This window comes from Strix uralensis, chromosome 2 (genome assembly GCF_047716275.1).
Source record: "Strix uralensis isolate ZFMK-TIS-50842 chromosome 2, bStrUra1, whole genome shotgun sequence".
NCBI classification, from domain to species: domain Eukaryota; kingdom Metazoa; phylum Chordata; class Aves; order Strigiformes; family Strigidae; genus Strix; species Strix uralensis.
The window spans coordinates 105,764,380-105,791,363 of record NC_133973.1 but is presented as its reverse complement, the minus strand read 5'-3'; the positions used below and the strand labels follow the sequence as shown (position 1 = coordinate 105,791,363).

The following is a 26,984-nucleotide window of genomic DNA, read 5'->3' as shown; positions in this document are numbered from 1 at the left end:
GGAATACCAGGAGAATGGACAGCAGGTGGTGGCCCCTACTTACAAGCCAGCTGGAAACATCGTCTCACATGGTCACTGCTGGGGACAGGGTGTTGGGCTGGAGGAATCATTGCACTGAACTAGTGAGACATTTCTTACGTTTTTGATTTAGAGGTCTGGTGAACAACAGAGGAAAATGTTAACTAACTGTACAAACACCTCTCCTCAAAACCTGCTGTGAGACCCAGGAAAGCAGATGAAGCTTCATACATGAAGTTTGTATTCAGAGGATGTAGAAAACTGCCTGATGTCCCAGCCAGGTCAGGGGAAATGCATCCTCAGCACTTCCCATTCCCCCCAAGACTACAAAAGGAGCTGAGCTGATGCACTCAGATGTAGACACTCACAGGAGAGGTACCTGGTTGACATGGATCCTGCTCTTCCGGCCCCTAGCCAGGCAGAACGTGGACTTGCACCTTGGCTAGAAGGTGGCAGGGACCTGTTTAAATAGCCAACTAGCATCCCTAGAAGGCAGGGCTGAGGGTGTAAAAGAGGTCTTTCCCTGATCCAGGACACAGGGATATATAAGTAGCAGAGACAGAGTACATCCCGCATCAGCCAGCACTACCAGAAATCCTACCAGCAGTCAGCAATGGGGCCGTGCAAGCAGGCTGGTAATCTGCCTGAATGGATACTAATGATGCCCTGGACAACATCTGCCTCTCCTGTCCCTGGGACAAAGGCTAGTGTCGATGATGTTTGAGGCAGATTAAGTTTCCCCTACGGCTGTCAGTAATGGAGGGCAGCCTGGTGCCATCTGCATGGGAGTCATCCCACGGATGTCAGAGAAAGGCACTCACCCAGGTTTATACAAGTAGGGATGAGAAGAGGGGACTTGGACTCACTGTGGTGTCTGGTGGGGCAGGAAATGAGAGCAGCATGTAGGAAGGTCACCCCCAAAAGAGCCCAGTCAGAAAGATAAAGAAATCTAATTGAAATCCAAGCCCTGCAATTTAATGTTGGGTTTGGACTGAGCAAAGCATCTTCCAGGCTGTTGTCCTGCCAAGTCACACGGTGTCTGGACACCCACGTCTTCCCACGAGTGTTCCCCTTTCACCTCGGCAGCTTGGACTGAAAGCAAAGTGGTCAAACTGGAAAGCTAGCACTGCTGCAGCCGGTTTTTACGTCTAGCTGATCCTATTATTGTGCTAACCTGACGCAGCTGCACCATCAGCTGAGCTGTTAGAGCATTATAATCCCATGCGTATTATGGTGATGCCACTAGAGCTGCTAATTTGGCAAAATCTGGATCTTAATGAAGATTTAGCCTATGGACTTTTGCCACATCATGCTTGCATCTTGGAAATAACATCTACAGTCACCAGAAATTTGCAACCAACGGTTAAATGGGATTAATCGAGTGCCCCTTGCACTTGCATGTGTACTTGTTCCTCCTCTCTGGCTGCATCCATACAGCTAAATAATGCCTTCAAGGACCTTCTCCATGGTTTGGGGTCAGGTAGGGCAGCAGACCTTGCATCCCCAAGCCTGGATGAGACCACCACAAACTCAAATTAATCGAGTTACGCTGGTCAGAGCCCCTGTATGCAAAAGCAGAAGAAAGACCTGGATCCACACCCACACACCAGATCACACTGCTGAGATTTTGCTTGTAAGCAAAGGCATGTGCACGGCTAGCCGCCGTTGTTCAGCAGATGTAGGGTCACTTGTCAAGCTGATGCTTGACAAGTCATGTGTTGAAATGCAGTAAGTGGGTGCTGCGTGTGGGTCTCGGGACATGAACAATATGGGCAATAAAGCATTTTCCAAAAGCATTGCTGTGAACATGAACTCATGCACTGAGCAAGAGTTATGTTCAGATGCACTGAGCGCTCGTTTTCATCCTTTTCCACAAATATTGCTGGTTGGGAGATGCTCCTCAGAAGGTCATGTATAGAAAGTGAGATGGGAACAGATGCATACGGGATTTGGACACTGCAAAGGTCCCTCACCCACCCTTGAAGGTGGTCTTTTCTTTGTAAGAATGACAACACTTTTTGGATACCAGCCTAGTGGCCAGGATGTCTATTTAGGTGGAAGATGTCCCTGTGTGCCTGTGGGATCAGGGACACCTCTCCTGCCCACCCCAGGGAGGCATCTGGGTCTCAGGGGGGCTGGATCGTGGCACTGCAAGAGCCCCGAGGCTGGCTGGACACCAGGGATGAGGGGTGCCTTCTCTGCTGCCCATGGATGTGGCCGTGCCCCACAAGCCTAGGCATTCAGTTGAGCCAATCTGTCAAACAGAAATAATCCCAGGGGATTTAGGTGGCAATAACCAAAAAAAATAGGAATGACCTTTTGCTTGTTTAAGGCTTTGATGGCAGAATACTTGTACTGATAACTCCAGATTGAAATTTGCTGGTATAGTGTTCAGCTACCAGTTACAAATCAGGAAGAAATAAATAATAAATAGCTGGATGCTCACAGTTACTTTGGGAACGGAGAAAAGGATACATTTAAGCAAATCAATTCACTCACTTGTCCTCAAGTCTGTCTGAAAATATTCTCAAAGTGTCTCTCAGCACTGCAAAAATTATCTCCTCATTTACAAGCAAATGTTAAGAACTGAGAGATACATATTCCTCCTGTCTTCAATGTTTGGTGGGGGGTGTTGTGTTGTCAGCTGTTCCAGCATTCACAATTTCCCACTTATTTATCTACCTAGGCCTCCTTGTTTTCTCTTTTTCTTTTTTTTTTTTTTTTTTTTTTTTTTATGCACAAGCTCTCTGCAGTCTGGCAGAGCCAGTATTGCAGTATTGATTTAGGAAGAGGCAGTTGTGACGATCCAGTCCCAGGCTGAAGCCCGTGCTGTACGGGGACTGCTCTATCCAGAGCAGCAGCCCCACCCCCAGCACAGGGCTCACATTTAAAAAGAAGCAAAAAAAGGAAAGAAAAGCTACTTTTATCTGTTCTGCTTTGAAGGGAAAAAGGATTACCAAGGCTAAATAAGCCATGTGAGTACTTAGCTAGCAAGCCTAAATAGCACCCTGATAGGAAGTTCTGGCAGAGACCTAATTAAATTAACTCTCTTTGATTTATTAACAAGCACAGCAACATATCACACAGGATTGTCCCGTGAAATGAATGTGTTTTCTGATTCCCTCGGCTGCTTCGGTGTAGTCACCTCCTGGAAAACCCAGTTATGGGGACTCATGTTTAATGAGACTCAATGGCTCGAGAAGGATCCCTGCCCACCAACAGAGATATGCACTGGTAATAATATGCAAAAGCATGTTATTTTCCTTGCACTTCCCTAATTCCTTTTTAATGCCTACGACGATCTAATGGCTAATTCGTAATTTCCTGTCCACCGATATGCAGATGAATGACAAGCCAAAGTCTTCTGCATGTTTAATTATTCTGTTGATTTAGAAGCCACTTTTCCCTCAGTGCAAGTTTCTCTCTGTGTGTGCTCTCATGCATCATGTATTTCATTATTTTTAGAAGCACGTTCTGTGCCTTTTTATGCTCTCATAGTTCCAGCATCCAGTAATTGCTGTGTTTTGTGTCCAATGGACCTGATCCACCGGCAAGTGTAAATCAGGAAAACATCGCTGACTTTAAATGGAGTTATGCCAAGTTACACCAGACCCGAGACCTGACCTCTCCTATTTTTAGTGATGGGGGAAATGTTATTTGTGTGCTGGGACCCTTGTGAAGTACCAGAATGTAAAATTCAGAAAACTTCAGAGTGGTTAAAATCCAAATTGAAGCCTGCAAATGCACAGACGTGAATCTATTTATATAGCGAGCTCTACTTCTGCTTAACCCCTGCAAGGAACTGTAACTCTCTTTGCATATTTGATTTCTCTCCCTCAGTAATACATACTCTACTTAATCTATTTTTGCTACTTTCTAACAGTTTCACTGGTGGGCTTCTTCCCTACGTCTTACATTTACCTTTGGTGTTTGAGCGCTCTTTGGTTAAATTAAGGTAATTAATAAATGGAGACATTAAGCAATCAATTTTGCCTGCATATCTCCACAGCCTTACGTATGACTGGCTGTAATCACAAGATAAATGCAATGTGCTGATGTATGGTAATGTTCAATAATACATTCTCCACCAAGCTCAATTCATCAGGGAGTTTCTGGAGGGGAGGCATTTGTTATTGGCTGTCTCCGGACCTCAAGGATAACATTTCTGTCCTTTCCATTGGCCGCCCCGCTGCTGCAAGCCTCTTCCCGTCTTATTTTGATGATGAATATGAAGGCATGCTAAGCCGTGCCGGAGCGTAGCGCTCGCCGACTGCACTCCCTCCCCAGGCTCAAGGACTCAGGGGCTCCCTCGCTGCTTCCCCTACCCACCAGCAGCAGCAGCAGCAGCAGCAGCAGCAGCAACGCCAAAAGTTGTGATGCTTTTCTTCACCCAGTGCTTTGGGGCTGTGTTAGATCTTATTCACCTGCGGTTTCAGCACTACAAGGCAAAGAGGGTTTTCTCGGCTGCCGGGCAACTTGTCTGCGTCGTCAACCCAACGCACAGCCTAAAGGTGAGTTAAAAATATTTTTTCTCTTCTGACATCTTCTCATCTTCCCCCACCACCACCACTGGCATTTCTCCGCAGGGAATGAAATGATGCTCTGGCAGCAAGGGGAGAGTGCTGTTAACACATTGCAGCCCTGGCAGAGAGGATGTTTGCATTGTCTGGCTGCATGATTCCCCTTGGAGCGAAGGAGAAGCAACCACTGCTCCAAGCGATTGTGGGAAGTTGCTGCTCCCCCTCCCCAAAGTTTCCTCATCCCTTTCACCTGTGTAATAAGCACGCGTGTTGCAAGAATCTGGAAAAAATTATTGGAAAAGTTAGTTGAATATATTTAAGACCCTTTTTAGTGGAAGGATGTTGGGTGGTCTCCCAGGCTGACACCCAAGCACAGGATGCTGCCAGGCAGTGGGGACCAGGGAGGAGGGGGGGATGGCAACAAAGGGGTCTCTGGCTGCTGGTCTTGTTTGCTTTTTTGGGGGAAAAAGGCTGTATTTGTCTTCTGAAGGGAGACTGAAGGCGTTCCTCTGGCACTGAAACTGTCCTTAAGCTGTTTGCAAGGTGAATCTATTTTAGGCGGGAGAATACATTTGCCTTAATGCAAAACTATTTATAGTCCCCATAAAACATTTCTCTTACTCGCACAATTCTGGATTTTCACAGACAAAGTGTCAACAGCTCTGTCTGTGTCAGAGCCTTGATGTTTGTATGTAAAGGAGCAGCAGGGGCATAAAGCTATTTGGGAGGCTTTAATTACTTTATCATGGCAGTGAATGACCAACTTTAACAAAGTGACTCCTTTTTTGCAGTAAGTCCTTGCGTATCTGACTTGCCGCTCCGCTAGACCCACACAAGCTCAGAAATTAATTTAATTCGGGACGACTTATCTTTGGCTCTGCCGGGGTCCCTGTGAGAAACTCAGAGGGGTTGCAAAGAACGTTTTTGCTGAGCTGCAGGTCCCTGGAAGGTCCACTGATGGGGTAAATCCTTCTTCAGAGCAGCATCCCCCTCCCCCAAAAGGCAGATTTCCCAGAGTTATATTTCCAGTCTCAGGCTGTGCTCAGGCAGGGAAAGGTTGTTTCCAACAAGGCACCAGCTCCGTGAGGGTTTCTGCACAAGGCTGTGCTCAGCTCAGCGAGCACCGCCGGCCGGGGCAGGCACTCCCAGGGGATGGACTACTCGGGTGCGGGCTCGCCTCTCCCGGCATCATGCTCCTCTGCAGACACAAGCTATTTAAAAAGCCCGCAGCCCTGTCATTATCTGAAAGGGTCTGGCCATCCAAATAGATCCAAGAAATAGCCGCGTTCTTAAGTGCATGGGGAGATTTTGTAAATGAATGCTTCTGTGCTCGACCCCTTTTATATGACTGTCTCCTGCTACTTTTATCTATAATTTTAATTGTTTAAAAAAAAAATGAGCAGAAAAAAGGTTATTGAAGGTCACAATACAATTTCAATGCCAGTGGCACTGTCTGATGAGGTCCCATAAGCACACAGAGGGGTGTCCACTGACTGCTCCACTGGTATCTAGGACTAGAGCTGAATTTATCAGTTCAGGTCCTCTTGAGTTGCAGATCTGCTATTGTAGGAGATGCAGCATTTTATCTTTGAACATATCAAAAAAAGTTGATGCTTCTGTTCCTCTCTGTTAAACACACTGGGTATTTCAGTTTATTAAAATCCCCCATGGCCAAGCTCTTCACTGGTCAGACCCAAAGCACGGTAGAGAGATGAGCAATCTCGGTACTCTTGGCAGCTCTTGAAAGCAGACACTGGATGCAAAACTCTCTTGGAAACCAACGGGAGCCTCTAGGAAAACATCTGACGTATCAGTGAAGCCCCAGTGAGAATTGTCTTGACCTGGGTGGGAATTTCTTCCCTGATAGGACTGCAGTGGGAACCCGATGGCATGTGTTTCCCCACATGGGCCTGTTGAGACACCAGGCAGATGGACAAGCTGACAAGAAACCTCTCTGCTCTGAAAAAACCCCTCTGACTGTAAAGTGAAATATGCTTTGAAGGTGCTCCCAAGTTACCAAGCTCACATCCAGTAGGGTAAATACAGAGGGCTTTAGCACTGATCTGCTCCCAGGATGTTCAGATTAGTTTCCCACCAGCTCTGTAAAGAACATACCATCACTTTGTGCCCACACCCAGAAGAGAGGGTGGGTCAGACCCCTTTGTGCTCAGCACAGCACTACTGGCATCCACTGCCAGCACCAGCCGTAGGAGCCTTCGGGCCAACACCAGTCATCTCTGAGCAAAACACCTCAACCCACCTGCTTGTGCCTGGTGGTGAAGAGGTGGTCACCTTCAGCCAGCAAGACACCATGTCCAAAAACTGGTGTCAGAGACAAGCCAGATGAACCTGCTTCTCAGGGTGCTCCTTTCTCTCCAGGGGATGCCCAGGGAGGTTGTGGTTGCTCTCTCCAGCAACCTGGTGCAGAGACTTCTGAAGCTGGAATGGGGAAATCCCCCCCAGACTGTCCTGTATGCCAAATGACACCTGAGGGACCATTAAAAATGAAAAGGCCAAGCATAGTCCTCTGTGGTGGTTTACAGTATTATGGCTACTTTGATGTTTCATAGTCTATTATTTCTAGCTGGGTAATTTCAACTGTAACATTTTGTTGACATCCCCCAGATCTATCTTAACAATTGACAAGTGGAGTGAAAACTGTATTAAGGTTCACGGTCGATGAATACAAGCCTGCTAGGAAACAAGGGCTAGGAGCAATGTCATTTCTTTCCCTTCCCTTCTAGGCTTAAATGTTTGTGCTTAGTTCAAAATTGTAAGCTCTTTGCAAAGGGATTATTTTATTCTGTATCTCCATAGCACCCAGGCAAGGGGGCTCCTGGCTGACTGGTGCAAATGATAAATGACAGGCATCATATTCTGGTGTGATTATGCACACTGACATCCCTCACATAGGTCAGGTCCTCAATCAGTGCCAACGCACATAACTCCATTAAAGTCAAATTGCAGCAGGACCTCCATTCTCACTCCTTCCATCCAGGGGAGTGCTCAGAGATGGTAATGAGATCCAGCCCACCCTGAGGACCCGTGGTTGATGATCACGTATATGTGTCAGAGATTTGGCATCACGTAGAGCACTTGGTGAGCAGCAGAGGGCAGGGGAGACCTGGTACCCTCCAGGGAAAAGTTGCACCATCTTCTGCTGCCACAGACACATAGTTAGACCAAGGGGGGCTTCCAGTAAAGTTATGTCAGCATGCTGTCACGGCAATCACAGCCCAGATCTCTGACTGTGACCAGAGCCCATCACTTACCTCTTCCTTTAGGAGAGGTCCCGAGGTCGGCAGAGAAGCACAAGTTTCTAAAGAAACCTGTGTCTTTCTTCCCACTGAAAGGCTCATTAACTGAGAAGGCTGATGAGTGATTCAGTGTATCTTAAAGGAGAAGACAGTAAGAGTATCAGTGCAGACACCTCTATTGATCTGCTGCTATTTCCCTGTGCACGACAGGCTGACACAGGCAGCTCTAAACAAGGAAAGACAATTTTGCAACCGTCCCCCTCCATTTTGCCTGTTTGGCAGGGGTGTGAATAGGGTGGGGAGGTTGTTTTTGAGTCTTTTTGTTCTTCTCGATGCTTTTCTCTTTTTGTCCTCCCGCAAGCTTTCCCAGGCATGGCAGCAGCACCCTATGATGCAGTGTTACTCTGGGATCAAAATTCACTTGCCAAGCAGAGAAAACCACATATTTACTTCACTTCTATAGGTCACCTTTGTTCTCAATTGTATTGTATGCATTATCTTGTAACCTGCTTTCCTTTAAGCATATAGTCGCCCCGATGTCTCCCCTTGGAGAGGCACAGTCAGGCAACAGAGTTCCCCAGCCAAGTGGCTGCTGCCTCCAATGCCATATTAATTAAAGGAGCATTGTTTATGCTGCTGGCTGCCGGGTGCAGCATGTGGGGAAAGTTTTAAGGTGCTCCATGTGCGTGGAAGAAATGAGCAGGGTTTGCTGGTCCTGCAGAGATGAGGCTCAGTGAATTCCTCTGCATTTCCCCCCTGTTAATAGATGTGTGCAATCACAGCCTAGCGAGGTGCTGTGTACATCTGGGTAAAACAGACCTTCATTCAAGGAGTTACCAGCTTTTTGCACGCAACTTTAACTCTTAGGGGAGTGTGAAAATTGTTCTTGTAAAGATTGAAAAAGTGGGTTTACAACGTTCTTGTAAAAACCACTGTCTTCATCTCTGTAGGACTTCGAGGAACTCATTGAATTACAAAAAGCAGCATATTTAAAGGAGGGCATAGATAGTTCAACCTTATATTCAAAAAAGGTTGCAACACGGTTTATGGGGCCAAGCTGTCTTCTAGCTATTTTTTTAAGCAACAAGCAAATCTGCTTTGAGTTAGGGAAGGGATTTGAGTCCTGTTATAACAGCTTCTCTCTGCACGAAGTGGCCAGCCAAATAACATTGTAATCCACTTTATCCCCAGCAGGATTAAAGTGCTATGGTACATTATACCCCTGTGAGATTTATTTATTTATTTATTTGCTGCAAGGGAGTAGAGAGACTCTGAAACCTGCTGCTAACAACCCCCAGACATCCTCTGCCACTGTCTCAGCCCAGACACCCTCAAATATCCTGTGTAGGTCTGTGATTTGGGGAGCCCAAGTGGCATTTGACCCCAATGTCCAGCAGGATCATGACAGCCATGGCAAGAGGGGCTGCAAAACCCCCTGTTGCCTGCAAACCCAGGGTCCTGGCAAGGTGCCTGGGTCCCATCCCAGCTGTGAGCCAGAGATGTGTGAGCACTGGGTACCTCAGACTTTCAAATCCTTTTGTAGGGATGTGGACAGCACCAAAAAACACTGCTTGGACACCCCTCCTTCAGCCCTGCCTCTGTTTGAAGGGATTTCAGTGGGCAAAACTGGAAACTAAATTGGCCACAAGCACCCAGGGAGCCTCCGGTCATGTCTCCTCAGCTGCCTGCAGATGTGACCATAATGGAGCTCTGTGGAGGTGAGGCAGAGCACACTCTGGCAGCTCTCCCCCAGGACTCATCCACCCATGCTGCTGCCTGGTCCCAGGAGCTCCCCTCTCCCATAACCCATTAACCTTGAGCCCACAGGCTCACTCGCCTGCACAACTCATGGGGCCACGGCACAGGGCAATGTGAACTTTGCTCCAAGCACACTGCAAAGCAGGGCAGCTCTGAGCTTCAGCATGGTCTCCCAGAATAACAATGAACGGCATCTCCTTGGTGGAGGGAGAGGGACGAGAAGAGCTGCTGTCTCAGAAGTTTCTGTGTTAATATGCTCCAGCTTCCTTCTCCCCACTTCCAACCCCAAACCTGCTGTGGAAAATTAATCACTGCTGTTAACTGACCCTGCCTGTCATGCTACATCTCCAGACATGGGATAGAGTGGGTAAGCATCTAGTCCTTTCCTACTAACGTTTGATTTTGAGGGTGAATTTCAATAATAAGCCTGACCTGGTTACAAGATGGTTCAAGTCAGATGTTATCAATGAAAGACAATGCTGTTATTTTAATATTGGAGAAATGCCTCTCCGCTTCGCAGGGTGTTTAACAGCAGGGTGAGGAGTAACCATCAGATACCACCACATATCGCTTTGTAATCCACCCACTCTGAAACGACTCAGTATATCAAGAATTTCTCAGTGCAGGCCTTTGGGTTAGACATAACAGCCCAGATACCACCCTCAGGAGAAATACTGCCCCAAAGCAAATGCTGTGGCTAACACATGGTGTGCAGAGGAAAGATGGGTGTTTTAATACAAGCCTTGATTACATGAAATGAGTGGTGAGGTCTCAGTCTGCTTCCCAGCAGATGTAAGTCACCTCTGGACATTCCCACAACTAGCATTAGTTAGCACATGTTGCTGGTTTCCTCAGTAGAAAAGCCAAGCACTGAATATAGTTCTGCAAGCCCCAGATGTTAAAAAGTCCGAGGCCATGTTCCCAAATATTGTGAATTTTGCCTCAAAGCCAGAATTCACAGAGACAATAAATTTTTGTTTAAATTTTGTTTAACCATTAAGATTCTCTCCTAGTATCAAAGACCTCCCAGCACACTTAGCTGGAGGGGCACTTAGAATCTTCTTTTATTTTCTCTGAGACAATCTGAGGTTCTTAAGTAATCCAAGGAACAGAGTTTAAAGGAAGCACAGCAGATCTCAAGAGCTCTGGTAAAGCAGGGGAAAGGAGCCTCTGTGGCTATGCCCTATCTCCCAGGGGTTCAGTGCTTTCTATACCATAGAAAGCCCATAATCCTTGTCCTGCCTGGCTCAGAGCTGAGACTTTGGGTCCCTCCCCACACGGCCAAAGCTTTCCCATCACAATGGGCAATCAGTGTCTCTCAGCCGGGTGCAGAAGAGGGAAAAACTGTGAAACCTGCAATAATTTCACAGGGTGGTAGTGGGAGGACAGTCTTTACCCAGCTTTACCAGGGGCTGAATGAGGCAATGAGGAGCATGGGAGAACACAGCCACACTTTTCTGGCTGCATGAGGCTGGGGTGGCGAGGAGTGCTGCTACCCTGGCATGATGGGAGCACTGACCATAGGAACGATGACCATGATGGGCTGCCCTTAGCACCTCTCAGTGGCATTGCCACTGGCACACATGGCACAGCATGGCACAGCGCAGTGCAGAGCCATGGTCCTCCTTGGAGCTGGTGAAGATGGGTGCCAGGAGGCACATGAGCCACCAAAAAGGAGAGAATTCTTTTGGAGAGCTGAACAAGATTTAGGTAATACACTGGGCCTGCTTTTTGTGTGATTTTTGCAACAGAGGTGAGCAGAGCTGGGCCACCATGTTCAGCTGATCTGGGTCCAGATTCTGATGGAGCTGTGAAGAGCCTGAGCCTGAAGTCTCCACCTGGGTCTGGCTGAATGTGACAGCAACTTCCCAGTCCACCTCTCTATATGTGCTGTATTTGGAAGTGAAAAGCATGGATGTTGAGACATTAAACACCTTATCAGACTGCATTATTTTTCTTTCCACAGCTTCTCTCTTTTTGTCGAGTGCCTTTTCTTCTGCGCTATTGTTCCTTCTCATCCTGCCCATTCCCTGCTATACCAAAGTTTTAACGCAAAAGATTCTGCTCCTTTGACATTCAGTAATCTAATTTTGGGCTTTGTTTACTCCCACTGAAAGGAAAGCATCACTAATTTCACTGAAACTTTGGATCTCTTATTTTCCTCTAAGCTCTTTCAGAAGAAATCACAATCATTCCATCCTCAGCTTGTTTGGTGCCACCAATTTCCCCATTGATAGATGAAGTCCCACTTTAAAACGATCACCAGCAAGACAAGGATCACTACAAAGAGCAGCAAAACATTGCTGTTACCACTCACAGGTGCAGCTGGTGAGGAAGTCAAGTGCCTTACATGGCTGCAAAACCCGATTGCCATCGTGCACTAGATGAGGGCTCAAGCAGGAGGTGCCGCGGCAGCCTGTTGTCCACCCAGCGCAGTGAGCCATGATCATGATCTCTTCACCAGTGCTGGCCAAAAAGAATATCTTCCCTCTGTTTTGATGTGGCAGAGCAAATCCACTTTCTGCAGGGATTTAAGCTGGTGGTCTGGTGTGTGCACAGCCGAAGTAGGCACACACGTCCCTTCTGCTTCCATGCTGCAGGAGCAAGCAGCTGGGCAGGGCAGTGGCCTCAGCTGGTTTTCACAACCTCCCACAAAGCTCTTATCCCTAGGGATTATTGAGGGCTGTGCTGAATGGCAAAATTTCAGTTGTGCATGGAAGATGTCCTGAAAATTACGCTGGGTGACCTGCTGCTAATAGCCACCTGCAATACTCCTGATCAACTCTCCCACAGTGTTCTCCTCCAAAGAGGGAACAGCATCCTGGCATTGCCGATAAATCACCTGACATGTACACAGTGTACAATCTGAAGCACTTTTATTTATTTAGAGACATTTCTGAGCATCTTATATAACATTAATGGATTTATCTTTAGCTCTCCCCTTTAGTCTCAGCAGCAACATGAAAGTGTCACTGGGGGAAAACGGCTGAGACCTCTGAGTACTTTGCGTGTTTATTTTGGTATATTTTTTTTAAAAGGTAGAAATGTTTGAAACAACTTTGGAAAGGAATTAACCAGTTATTTCTACAGCAGATTCGGTGCTTTCAGTTCTAGTCTTTTCTTTCAGAGCAACTTTGTTCTGAGCTGATCCAAACTGAACCCCCTTTTCCTTCCAGATTGGCCTCCTCAGTGAAAAATAAATAATTTGCACAGCTTTTGTGATGTTACTGATATTTTCCACATGGAAATATTAAGCTCCAGAGTGGCTAGCAAATTGCCCATCAACCCCTGGGAAATGCATGGTGAAGAGACATGGTCCTTGTGAATATCTTAAACACAAGATGACACACTCTCTCACATCAAGTGCCAGCTGAAATGGAAAGAGAAACAGAGAAATTGAGAATAAATGAGACAGAAAAAGATGAAATCGGTAACATCCCCTTGTGCAGAAAACAAACACTATAGATGAGCAAGGAGGCGGATGCTATGGAGCAGAAAACCACATCAGCAGAGGATGAAAACATTCTTCCACTCCTAGGGACTGCCATGTGGAAAATAAGGAAAGTAATAAGTGTGGAAATGGAGTAAATAACCACCACACAAGGATTACATAGGGCAGCTGGGGTAAGGGGATGGTTAAGGTCACCTTCAGGCTTTATGGAAATGAGAGGCTGAAGTGCAAACGGCAGGATGGCAGCAAGTGGGGTGATCACGGTAGTGCCCGGAACTCAGCAAGACCACTCAGGGGTTCAGTGTCAAGCATGTGCACAGATTCAAAAATATGTATGTTTTGCAGGATCAGACCCTTATTCAGACATATTTATTCTAAAAATTATCAAACTTGATCCAGCAAAAGATCATATGAAAAACCTGCTGGCGTCCAGCAAATTTATCAATCTCTTTTGAAGAGCACAGGACAGAAAATTGAAGACGTCTTCCTCTTTAACAGGGAAGTGAGCCTGGATGTGTCACTGCTGCATTGCAACATCAGCTCAGGTGAGGATACTTGGTTGCATGCAGGGATGTTATCTCTGCTGGTTGAGGCCCAGTGATATGAAAAGGCACATTACAGACCAGTGGGGGCCAGGTTTTCCTTGTGGGGCAGTACTGTGAGTTCTCTGCTTGTACTACCTGAGCTCTGAGGACACATCTGTGGTGCAACATCTTTTGGAGTCTAGGATCAGTGAGATTAATTGTCCTCAAAGGAAGATTGTCTTTCTTGTCACTGACAATCAAGGAAACCAGAAGACTAGCTTGGGATGGATATGTCATTTTTGTCTAGCTGAAGTTAGATGAAATGAACCCTACTGATACCCTACAGTTCCTTTGACCTATGCACAAGAAAACCCAATGAGTATAATTGTCTCCTTGAGATAAATCCAGATAGTTTGGGCACAGTAACACCAAGTATTATATCCACTACTATTTTACATGGGTTCAGGTAAGATAATCTTCTTTCCGCTGTCCAAAAGCAAGTTTTGAGGGAGATTTCAGATTTAGCAAAGAAATGTCTGGCAACGTAACTGCAGAGTGAGATCTTTCAATTTATTTCTACTAGAAGGAACTTCTGATCAAGAAAAAAAATAGGGAATAACTTTTGGGACTAACTGACAACAGAGAATTTCAGGCAAAAGAGGCGAGTAAACCATGGATGCTGTCACCATTGCCAGGCGAGACAAAAGGACAAAGGGGTCCTGGTGGACAAGCTGAACGTGAGCCAGCAATGTACCTTTGTGGCAAAGGCCAACTTCATCCTGGGCTGTATTAGTAGGACTGTAACCAGCAGGAATGTAACTTGTGAGACCACGTCCAGAGTACCAAGTCCTGCCTGGGGTTCCCTACCCCAAGAAAGGCACTGACACAGAGAAGCAAGCCCAGTAAGGGGCACCAGGAAGCTGGAGCACAGGGTGGGGGAGGAGAGGCTGAGGGCTGCACTTGCTCAGCCTGGAGAAGAGAAGGGAATTGCTGTCTACAATTAATCTATGAGACTGTATAGAGAAAACAGAGCAAGACTCTTCCCACAGATGCACACTGGAAGGACAACAAGGACCAGACATAAGCTGAAACAAGGGATATTTTGACTAGATATGAGTTAAAATGCCCTTCTCACGGAAGGGGTGAGGCACTGGCACAGCCTGCCCGGAGAGGCTCTGCCATCCGCATCCTTGGAGATTTTAAAAATTTGGTGGGACCCCAAGCAACCTGATCTATCCTTGCAGTTAACTGTTCTTTGAGCAGGGGTTGGACAGAGGGGTTGAGCAGAGGTCCTTTCACACCCGAATTGTTCTGACCCTGCAATCCTGTATAAAAACAGAGCTTGGTGTGCAAGGAGGGGTGCAGGAGTGTAAGGGTCTCAAGAGCAATCATTGAACATTTCAATCAAAAATAACCAAGCCAAAGTCATATCTGAAAGACATATCTCAAAAGAATGAAGAAGGCAGACAGACAAACATGTGGGACACTCTCAGAAATCATCACAGGAGACTGATGCCAGTGAAAAAGTATGGAGCTATAGCAGTTACATAAGTATTCAGTACTTTAAGCTCATCAGAAATGCAAATCCTTATGGTATTCCAAAGCCCAGGGATATTACCAGCTAATGAAATCAGTCTGGATTGGAAAGGAGGTCACTGTGGTAGATGAGGTATGACAAAAATGAGAAAGACATACTTCAAAATATGTTTTGGAATAAGCACCCTTATTGGTAATTACAAGCAATATAAAATAAACTCTAAAGGAGAGAGGACAGATTGTTCAAATTCTATCAGAAAAGACTGCACCGTGGCACAAGGGTAAACATGTTCTTAAAGAGCGCTGAGTGGAGCAAATAACACGGAGCAAGTCACACGGAGCAAATAATCCACTTGGACAAATCTGCCTTTCGTTCTCCTTATGGGATGGCTGCCAGCAGAACAAACTTTCTTTGGGTTTATTCAATTAACTGCTTCATGATTACTTTCCCCCTACGGCAGGATCCCTAATGCTTCAGGCCCACTTTTTGGCATCTGAGCTGTGTTAATTAGCTGTGCAAAGAGGTACAAAGCAGAAAGGCTCCTTAGGTAGTGTAATTTCTGTTCCCTGCCTGGATTCTGGGTCTGCTCCCAGGCTCTATGGAGTTTGTTTCTGTTTGTCTTTGGTCAGTGAAAGACAGACATGCTGCATAGACTTTGGTGACTTAGGATGAGATAGCATCACTAGAGGTGAGGAAATGCTGATTTACCCAGCCTTTTTAGGCCAGCTTGTGGTTTATAATACGGAAGTCTGTGGGTGACCTGTATTTTGCTGGGGAAGCTTAAAATTTTGACATTCCACATGAGTTTGTCGGTCCCTTAAAATCTGGTCATTGCTCTGGTGCAGGGTCAGCAGAAGGGAAGATAAAGCTTGGTCCTCATGCTCACAGGCCTTTGTGGGATTATTAAAAGAGTTTGCATTAGTATGTTGGACTAAAGTGGCAGCTGAAATGTAGGTACATGTTCTCCTTTTCTGCCTTGGCTGTGAGAACATGACTCCTGGCAGTGGCCGTGAAGGCACTGAGATCAGGAATGTCCTAGGCCACTGTAGCAAGCTTCAGTGGAGGATATCTGACAGAAGCCTGAGCATTGGTCCTTGAAAAGTGTTTTGCTGGTGTTTAAGGTTTGTTGGCTTGGGAGAGGTATTCGCATTTCATTTTCTCTCCTCTCATTCCTACAAAACAGTTATGATGTGGTCAGGGGCTCATCTGGCTCATTTAGTTTCCTCTCTGTCATCATTCTGGAAAATGTTTTTTGGCGACCTCTTTACTGTTGTTAGTCAAGCAGTATCCTACATAAATATTTACCTCAAGACATGTACCCAGGTTTAGACCTCTCATTATCTGTGCTTTTGGGAGTGGGTGGAAAGACATGTTTTCCACAACCACATGCCAACTTAGCAGAATGAAAACTCAAAGAAGGCAGCAATGCAGCGGGAACATGTGCCTTACAAATAGGGGTGTGTTTACTTGCAGATAATTCATTACTATGCCCAGGTCAAGATTTAAAGTGTAGCAGGAAATCAGACAAAAATGCTTGCAGTAATTCACCATCGCTTCATCTGGTTTCCCCCTTACAGCCAAACTGGAATCATTTGTCCAATTATAATTTCTACCTGGAATCTCAAGGGCCTAAATCATACGGGAAATAATATAGCTTTAAAAATAAAACAAAAATTTTACTGGGTTTCTTCTATGATAGAAAATATTTCAAAAAAGAGACTCAAAAATGTGAAGGTCATGCAAGGTTGCACAAACATAACCACTGATTTGTAAAATAACTGATTATTAAGACTGAATTTTCTTTCAGGCTGTTGGTAAAAGATGACGGCACTATCAGAAAACAGATCTGAAGCCAGCTTAATCTCCAGGAGCTTCACAAGGCAACTGGAGATAATTTAGTGTTGCAGCTTACTGGTGAGGTATCTCTTAATAATTTTTAAGCTTTTAATGATTTTTTAATAATAAGCCAGTGATTAGAAAACAACATCCCAATTCACAGATAAATCCAGGCTGTGTCTGAGTATTTTGCCTATTTGCTGCTTTAACTAAAGCAACTTTAATTTGCCAGAGGCCAATCAACAGCCTATAGCAGAAGAACTCAGGCTGATGAAGCAGATGTTGGGAATGGGAAGACCTTTTCTTTACTTGCTCATAGGGAAAATTAATTGATGCCAAAACCAGCCTTTCAGCATTTTTTGCAATAGTAACTTTTGCTTCTTGACTTTTACAACATAGAAAAAACTGCAGATCAGGTAGCTTCTGAGTTGTTTTTCATGGAAAAGGGCCTTGATGCTCTCTACAGGCAAGTTACACAGTGGGTTGCAGCCAGCTCCGGTCCTAGCTGACCTGCAATTACAGCTCAGGCACTCCAGTAAGACCTGTGCCACCTGGTGTTTGCAAACAGCTGAGTGTTGAAAGATGAGCAAGAACCTAGTCCAGCCCTCTGCAGGCAAAAAGTCCAACAGCCTAAGTCCAGTTTTGCAGATAACAGACTTCCCCAAGACCAGTGAGCATCTGTTCCTGAGTTCATGGGAAAAATCAGGCTGAGCTCCCTGGAGATCACTCAGGGATAACGGACCCAGTGCTCTGAGTCCAGGCTACAGCTAATGGTGACAGAGAGTTTGCTGTACTTACCTCTGTACCCAAAACTGCTTTTCCTCTCAATGCACAAACACAGCCTTTGAGCTCACCAACAACATGTGCAGGTTGCCCATCACCTGCCCCTCTCACCCCAGGAGCTGGGGTGGGAGAAAGGATGGAGCAGAGATGCCGCAGAGGCTAGATACGAGCCAGGCCAAGCCTCATGGATAAACAGCTGCACTGGGTGGGTGCTGTGCCTGAACTAATAAGCCCTGCAGGAGACAGGATCTGTTCACTGCAGCATTCTGCCAAGTTGTTGTGGTTTACCTGCCTCCAAACCTGACGGGCACATCTACGTGCTGCAGTGGTCCATCATGCTGCCGGAGCTGTGGGGAGGGGATCAGCTAGCTGGGATGCTCAGCAGGCATCTATGCCTTTGATTTCTCTCTCTGTAAATTAAGTGGGGGACAATGTTCTCTGACATCAGTTAGGTAGTTTGGGATGGAGGCCAAAACAGTCAAATCTCCTGCTGTAGGTTAAGCTGCTGTACGTGTGTGAGGGACCCATCCACAAAACTGGTCCTGTTGCCATAAATACTGTGAAGCTGCCAATCCTTTTGGTGTCAGTAAGGCTGGGGGGATATGCTCTTCCGATCTCACAGTCAGGTTGAAAATATGTAAGACCCAAAATGAGGATGCTGAAGCTTAATTGTAGCCACCTAAGTTTGTAATTTTTTTACCTTAATCCCTTAATGATGATTATCCTGTAAGTAGAAAATATAAAGCATTTTAGGAGCATTAAGTAATACTTAGAGGGCTCATTAATCCACAGTTAATATGCAGCCACCACTGAGAGGGAATGAAGCAATCATGTCGCCTCAGCATTACGCAGCATGCCGTCCCCGCCTGCTTTCAGGAGGGAAGCAGAGGATGCCCGCTTCACCTGGGACCATGGGAGGAGATGGAGGTGGACAGAAAATGGTGGTCTGAGGTAGACACCACAAGGCATGCGCAGCCCCCTAACCTCCTTTGTCATTATGCATTGGGGCTTTGGGGCAGATCTGCATCAACATCTTGACTTTTTCCCTAACACAGACAGCAAAGTTAGCACCTTTTACTTTCAGTGTGCAACCAGAGTAAAATTCAGCCACCTATGTCAAAGTTGAAGGTAGTGCTTTGGAAAAGTGTGTATTAGTGCTTTTCCCTGGCAAAGGCAAAACACTTGGGAGGTCAATCATAAGTCATCTAGGCTTCACCACACCAATGACCCGATTAAAAAATGTGTGGGAGTATTTGCCAGCCTTAACTTCACTGATAAACAAAAATGCTCTTCATAATTTTGGGTTTTCTTAGTGGTTCCCCATGCACAACAGTGATTAGACTGTGCCTTGTGTAGCCCCAAACATGTTGAGTTCCCAGCACTGAAGCAGAGGCAGAAACTGCAGAGTCTGCAGTACCGCCATCCACTCTCAAGGCTTTAATTCCAGGGGGATTTAATTCTCATAGAAAATGTCCTAATGTCATGAGGCAAATAAAAAACTTGTCAGCTCAGTGATTTTTAGGAGGTTCTTAACTGGCAGAAAATTCAAGGGGGCACTGTGCACTGCCTTAGGACAGGGTAAAACAAGAATGGAGGGGCATGTCAGGCAATAGTAAATGTACCTATACTATGTGGTCAAAGGCAAGGTTTTCCTTTGTCCTGCCAGGGAACTTAATTTTCTAGATACCTGTCACCATAGGAAATGAGTACTGAGGCTGTCACAGTTCCAAATGACTGTTTTTTCATGTATTATCTTCGCTTTCAGTGTGTGAGCTAAGGCTAAGGCCACTCATGCTGGCCAGGTTATGTGACCAGCTGAATTGTATCTTGGACACAATACAGTGTCATGGCCAAATCTCCAAAAAGGTGCAAATCTCATCAGCCCAGGGTGGCTGCTCTAGATGCAAAACAAAAAGAGGAGCAAGAGTAGGAGTCCTGGCTTTCTGATGGACTTCCTTCTCAAACCCAGTCCCAAAGCTGAAGAAGGAAAGAAATGCATGTGCTCTAGGCGTTAAATCCTTCTCTGGACAAGAGTGGCAGGGGTGCATCGCCCCCTGAGCTCCCAAGCCTGCAGCTGTGTCCTGCAGCTCATGCATGGGTGCTACCCTGGTGGGAAGTAACCTGTGGTGTACATGCAGCATCGGCAGCCACCCCAAACCTCATAGCCAGGAAACAGGGGGTATTGACAAGTCATCCTCAACATATAACAGTTTGCTGCAAATCAGCCTCCTCCTTCCTGCTCTGTGCTGTCCTCATCACTGATGTGGACGTATCCTCTGTGCCTTCTCTAATCCAGAAGCTATGCCTGGGGAAGCAATAAATGCCATCCCATGATGTGATTCTCCTGACTTTTCAGAATTTTTATCTAAGCATAATCCATTGATGTTATTTAATTACCATAAACCAGCTGCCTTATAGCATCCAAAATACATCTATTTGCCTTAATTTTACAGTATGGTAATTAACTACCAACGACTAATTTAAAACATATTTACAGAGGGAAATGTCAGAGATGCATCACTTCTTCATGCCCAGTAAATGTACCTGCAATAATCAATTTGGTATTTAATTAGCTTGCTTATGAGCTCACCTCTGAGAAAAATTATTTCAGAGAACGTGTTAGCTATGATGCTTAAACAAGTTCTCAGAGAGAGGATGCATCAGCTCCAGGTCAGCAACAATTTTTTGCTGTATTATGTTGGGGTGTTTTGCTGTTCATACAGGCTTAATGTAGTTATGGCCTTCACATCATTTTTAAGTTAAACTATTAACCACACAGAAAATCAATATGCAATAGAGCAACGTTCATTAAGCAAACTATAAATCAACTCTTCTGTAGACACAGCAGGTACCAAAGACTTTCATAAAACTCTTGGCCTGTCATGATCAAAGGAGAGGAGACTGTTACCATGAACAATAAATTTCTGTGCATCAAATCTGGGTTAAGTGATATATACATGCTACCAAATATTAATTGGGAAGGGAATTTGTGTCTGTCAGGACCTAGCAACAGTGTGGGCCTTCAAGGGTTCCTTCTGCTGTAGTTCCCTGAACAAGATGGGAATCGCACAAGTTAAATGGCTTTTCCATTTCTGTATCATGCTTAGGGATATAGTTCTCCTGGGTAGTGCAGTGGTGGTCCCTGAAATGAGGGTTGTACCACCATCCCCTGGGATCACTGAGCTGCCTCTTAGCCACCAACCGCAGGAACTGCAGTGCATCATGCTTGTGTCTTCTTTGCCCTAATTGAAGTGCGAGTTGCAAGGCTGAGGATTTTTCACTTCTTGTCACTGACTTTGTGTACTCACAGCATGTTCATCCATCACTGAGGATGATGAGCATGTGGGGGGAGGAGCAGGCAAAAGGAGGAATCCCATTTTGAAACCTCACTGACATAACACAGACTGAAGCTTTGGTGAAGGTACAGCAAAATTTTCTAGCCTCCCATACATAAATTCACATCCTTTAAAGCTAAAAGAGGCTCTTATGGTAACCTAACCAAGCCAGTTGCAAAAATCCAAAGCCAAGATCCTTTCTCAGGAGCTTAAGGCCATAACTTCGTCTCCCTGATGTCTTTTAGAAAGACCTCTAGTTTGGACACAATGACTTTCGTCAATAGAGATAACATGTCTAGGGGCAAAATATGATATTTTTAGAAATGGTACTGTCAGCAGAAAAAAAAAAAAAGGCAACATTTGATTACCTTGGAAGGCTTTGGGGAACCTGGGAAGACGTTGTTCAGTGTTTTCTTTTTCCTAAACATTAAAGAAATAGCAGCAATCTGAGATCCCACACAAAAAGTCTGGAAATCAAGTACCCCCTCCCTCCTGCTCAGGAGAACTTTGATATCCCCACAGAAACACTGCGTCTGTTGTAAAAAACAGAAAAACTTTGCTGGGGGTTGGAGGGAGGCAATGAAACAACCCCAGAAAAATCAATTACAGCCGATTGACAGTAGAGGTTTGTATCGATTCAGTGAGACTTCCCTTCCTCAGGATAGTCTTGCAATAGCCTTACATTCCCTCGGTGCTCACCACGTCAGCCTGTTCCCTCCACGGCGGCTTTTCCCTGTGCTCCTCTGTCTACCAGCTTTCACAGGTGCAGTTACAGCTCATCTCGACTGCTGGATCAGCATTTTTTGCCCTCTGAGGCTTCGTGAAAGTCACCCCAGTTTGCAAAACGACTGACTGGTGCTTCAGCACTCTGTAAAAGTCAGTGATGTCTGCACACACCACTTACCCCCACAGCTCTCTCCACTGCTTTCCCACAGTAGCTGTAGCATCCTCCCCCTGCCCCATTTTGCCAGATTGCTCCTTTATTTTTCCCCCAGTCACATCCTGACCCATTCAGCTGGTTTCCCCATCCAAGGGTGGGCAGAGAGCAATTTCCCTGCACAGCATCTGCTCCTGCAGGCTCCTGAAGCAGCCCTGGTCATCCTACATCAGGGAGATCAGCTGTGGGCTTTCTGCTCCCTCAGCCTTGGGGGTCCAGCCTGGCAGTGTTACAATGCCTTAATGCCCTGCTTCTGTTCTAATTAAATATCGAAAATCCTGTTTCAGGGGACTGGATCTCCTTGTAGATTTTTTTTTCTGCAGTAGAGAGTCCATGGCTCATTGGTCTGGAAAATATCATGCTTGTCTTTGGCAAATAGCCAGTCTTTCATAAAATGTTCCTCAAGTAGAAACTCACAGTCTCCTTATAAATACCGTCACCTATGTTTTAGAGCTGAAAAAACCAAGGCCTCTCTGAGGTTAAAGCAAGGTCTGAGACACAGAAAGGAGAAAGACCCAGTCTCCTCTCTTTTCATTAAGAAGGTGTTCTCAGTAATTCTATGGAACGAGAGATGAAACCTCTTCTGAGGGAAAGTTTCAGGGGCTCAGCACTTACAGGTTCACACCTTCTATCAGCAGAAAGAAGTGGGTTTTTTTGAAGAAGTTCAAAATACATTTGATTTTGAAGTTACAGAAAGCCATTAATTATGCTGTTTTCAAAGATAATCAGTCCAGGCACCTGCCACATACAACCAACAGAAATACAGTGGGGGGGGGGGGAAAGTAAATGTAAGGTGATAGCATTTATAGTCCAGAAAAGGTGTCTCTTGAAGGACAGACACTATTCCCTATCTCTCTTCAAAGCGCATGAACCAGTAGCTTTGTGAGGACATTTCAGCTCCTGACAGGGCTATTGTGCCAGCCCCAACAGTCTAGAAAATAAATTTAGAAAGTTACTTTCAAGTCTGTGCTGCATTGTCTCAAGATTACATTAAACTTATTATCCAAATAATAGAAAAAAATGAAAATGCTGTTGAGTCTTCAGGGGCAAAAGTGCAAATTTCATGCAAGATGCCTTCTGTTTGTCCCTGAGGGCAGCGCCTGGGCAGCACCCTGGGATGCTGCCTTCCAGCTATGCCTCTGCTGGTGACGGTCATGGAAGGGAGACCTGCAGCAAATGCCTTATGCTGATTATTTAAGAGGAAGAAGGAAGTTTTGGCTGAAATAAATCTGTGACAGAATATACTTAGGACTAAATTGCAGCTAAGTTTTTTGTCCCTATTTCACAACGGGGAGTGCATTGTGCTCGTTTCCTTGAGATTTTATCCACCTTTGAACCAAAACTGGAGAATGGATAGTGAAAAGTGGGAGGTGGTTTCAAAGCCAAAAAAGGGGACCAGGTTTCAGTCCCTTCCCTTTGGACAGGTATGGTTATATCCCTGCAGGGCAGGCGAGGACCCCAGGACAGGGCAGGAGAGGTGCATGACAGCATTCTAGTGGCAGCAGCTCTGAAGTTCAGCCTGGCTCGTTGGCCATTCTGCAAACCAAGCTCCCTGGAGAGCAACAGGGTAATTGTCCTGCGAGTGGTCGAATCTGCATTTTTCTGATCACTCAAATTCAGTGCAAAACTGATGATAGTGCAGGGCTTGTACTTTTCTCCTGTCTTTTTCTTTCCCTTAATATAGCAAAGTGGTCCGCTACTAATGGACGTGCATTAAACTGCTTGGCACAGCATGTTCAGCACTGAGAGCAGGAAATGATCATTTCAGGGCCACTGCTAAGAAAACCTGTTGAAGTGTCTTGGGGCAGAGTGAAAATCTAGTACTTGGGGATTAATTATCTGGAATTTAATGAGGCCAAAAGCCAGGTAGCAATTAAATGTCTCTAGATGGAGAGGGTAGTTTCATAATAGACTTCAGCGGTGAGGCTAGCTTAAAAAGTTTTTGCTCTCTCATCTGAGTCTGTTACGAATATAACCATTTTTGGGGCTGTGCTGTGAACCAGATTGCTGAAGTGATCTGCATTGCAAACTCTTTTGGGGGATTATATTTGAGCTGTGACATTTCAAAATTAGGCTCAGGTTTCTGCCAGATTGGAGCAACGAAAAAGACATATGTGTGTGCGTGCACTCACGTGTGCGTTTATACACATCAATATAAATGCATTGCAGAAGTGATGCTTGCACAGAGAACATACAGTATCAAAGCCCGAGATTGGTGGGTTATGTCTATACTGTTAAATGAAAGAGGGATGGGAAGCAATCTCTTGCCTGAAGCTAAATGCCAACAACTTCTTCAACTGGTTATGGTTAGCTCTCACTATAGCAATTTTGCCTTGGAGAAGTGTAGCTGGAGTGGTGCAAACAGAGCCAGGGAGTGAGCTGATAATTCAGGTATGTGGATGATCAGGAGTCCAGTGCTTGGGTTCACTACTTGATCTTCTTTTGCTGAACATAGCCATATATCCCTCTCTGAACATACCCAGGTCCATATACTGGCTTTGTGTTTTGGGCCCATCTGTATGATGTATCAAATTCAGAATATTTTGGGTTGATTTTTGACCTTCCTAGTTTTATCTATATATGTAAATATATGAATAAAAGGAGGGGTTTTTTTCACAGTAAATTATTCTTCGAATAAGTCAACAAGAAGTCCTTTTTTTTCCTGATGTATGTTAAGAAATATGTGAATAGTTCCTGTTTAATGCTTTTAAGAAAAACGTGTTGCACAGTAAAACTCCTGAGCACTGTATCATCTGCTATATAGGTGTCTACTTTGCATTAGCCAAAATCCAGTCCTATCCCCTATTTCATCCAGTCCAGTTTTTCTGCAGAGTTCATGTTTCTCTCCGAGTACAATAACCATATCACTTCAGTTATTACTGTCATAGCAAGGAGATCAGACACGCTCCCTGGCTTCTCCATGCAATATATCAACTCTGGTTATGTAAAATATTACAATAAATTATTACATCAAACAGGATGCAGACAACAGGATTAAAACACTATGACATAACACGTATAATATGAAATTATAGGCACACTATCTGACTAGGTATATGTGTATTTATTAGTTTGCATATGGGGCCTATGAAAAGATTTGAGCAATTTGAGATAATTTTATTTTTAAAATCAAGAATCAGAATATAACCACTCTGGCCTTGAGCAGAGCCCTTTCTTGCCTATTGTAAAGAGTCTGATTGTTTTCTTACAGCCATGGATCAGCTCTCCATCACATATTTTAGTTTTTAAAGCTATAATGAGATCAGCCATAGCTCAGCTTTCCTTAACTCTCCGCAGGCTTGTATCAATGCAGATGTTCATGAAGAAGAGATAATGGTTTAAAAGCTCTAATTTTGTTACCCTCTCTGCCATCTAAGCTGATCCTAATGTGATTAGGAAAGTCCTTCCTTACTTAGGCAGGGTCAATTTGTCTCAGTGGAGGTAGGGAAAGGAGACACTGAGGGTGCTAGTGTTGGCTCCATGCTCAGAAATGTTATTGTGGCAGCTGGGAGACTTGTTAATGAGGTGTCCTTCATCACATCCAAATGCAGGGGAGAGTCACCCACTTTGTCGTTTCTTCTTTATTTGTATTTATCTGGAAACAACGGGCTGCTACATTTCCACAAGTGCACTTTATTTAAAGAGAGGCTCCCAAACCTTGTCGCTGTGGTTGTACCAGATCAGGCTGGATTCATCACATCTGATTTGTCACACAGCTTCACCTCAGTGTGGTGGAGGACCACAAGAAACCCAGTGCATCAGGCAGCAAGCTGCCAGTGTGTTGACAGGACACATTTGGCTGCAGACCTCCTAAGCACTTTGTATCATACACAACCAGAAAAGGAGAAGTTAATGCAGTCATAAGGAAGTTTAGCTTAAGGTCAGAAAATAACAGGATGCTACCAAACTATCAGAAGCTCTTGTGAAATAATAATAGTAACTGACACAGGGAGGAAGCCCTAAAGACATGTTGCTGCAGTGTTGGGTAATGGGCCAAGATTTACCTATCAGCCAAGGGAATATCACAGGCAGAAAGCTGTAGACTGCGGGATCGGGGTGGGCTGTGGGGCTCATGCTGGCCACCAGAGTTGGGCAGGAGCATCAAGGAAGGAAGGGCAGAACTGCAGGATGAAGTCCATCAGAGGAGAGATACATGATATAAGTGATGCTGAATGTGCCTGTGGTCAGGCCACATCTGTGCTGTGTTTTGGGACAGCCTCACACCAAGGGGTCGTATGGAAAAGTTAAAGACAAGATCACTTCTCTTTTTCTGCATTCACCTAGAGCAGGCCTGGGTGAAGAGAAACACCACTGAACTTTCATATGGGCACTCCTGTCTGGCCATGGGGTGTAAATTACCACTTCCCTCTGCTGCAGTTCTCCATCACATTAGTTCATCATGAATGAACTAATTTTAAAAAGATCACATTACCGTATTCCTACAGCATCTGCTCAGCCCTTGCATTCACCCTCACACCTGAAACATGAGCAGGCAACCACAGCTCAGGTTAACTTTCATTTGCACAGACCGAAGACTGTGCATCTAATCTTCACTATCAGCTTAGCCCATTTCCTTGGGGGACACCTCTGACAAAACTAGCATGTCAGTCTTGGTCTCATGCTGACATGTTGCCCTGATGTCTTGTTTCTTATGCACTTATTTTCTGGTCATTCAAATGCAAATCACAAAATTACCCTGGCAATTTCAGCTACTGGTGCTCCACACTGCTTGTCGTCCACATGGTTCCTCCACTGCAGACAACTGGTGTGCGGTGTGCATCAGCTCTTCAAACTGCACGGGTGAATGTTTCCTACTATCTTTTCCCTATAAGTGTTTCTAGTGTAGGTCTGGGGACTGTAGTTTGGTCTGATTGCACCCCTTGCTTTTTCTCTGCATTGTGGTGGTGGATACCATGGACCGGCTCATTTGTCGTTTGTCCCTTCCACCTTATCTCAGCACTGTATTGCACGGTCTTTCTCCACTACTTGATTAAGTGCAGAGATGGCTCAGTGCTGTGGACTCTCTTT

The 26,984-nt window shown here is 45.3% G+C and overlaps 1 protein-coding gene across 1 annotated transcript in view; it reads left to right on the top strand.

Moving 5' to 3' along the window:
• The first annotated feature begins 4,306 nt into the window (after window positions 1-4,306).
• SIAH3 (siah E3 ubiquitin protein ligase family member 3) overlaps window positions 4,307-26,984 on the top strand; it is a 47,054-nt gene continuing 24,376 nt past the window's right edge. Inside the window, exon 1 of the mRNA XM_074860998.1 lies at window positions 4,307-4,529. Coding sequence (XP_074717099.1) covers window positions 4,395-4,529 — 135 coding nt within the window. The 5' untranslated portion in view covers window positions 4,307-4,394. The remainder of the gene's footprint in view (window positions 4,530-26,984) is intronic.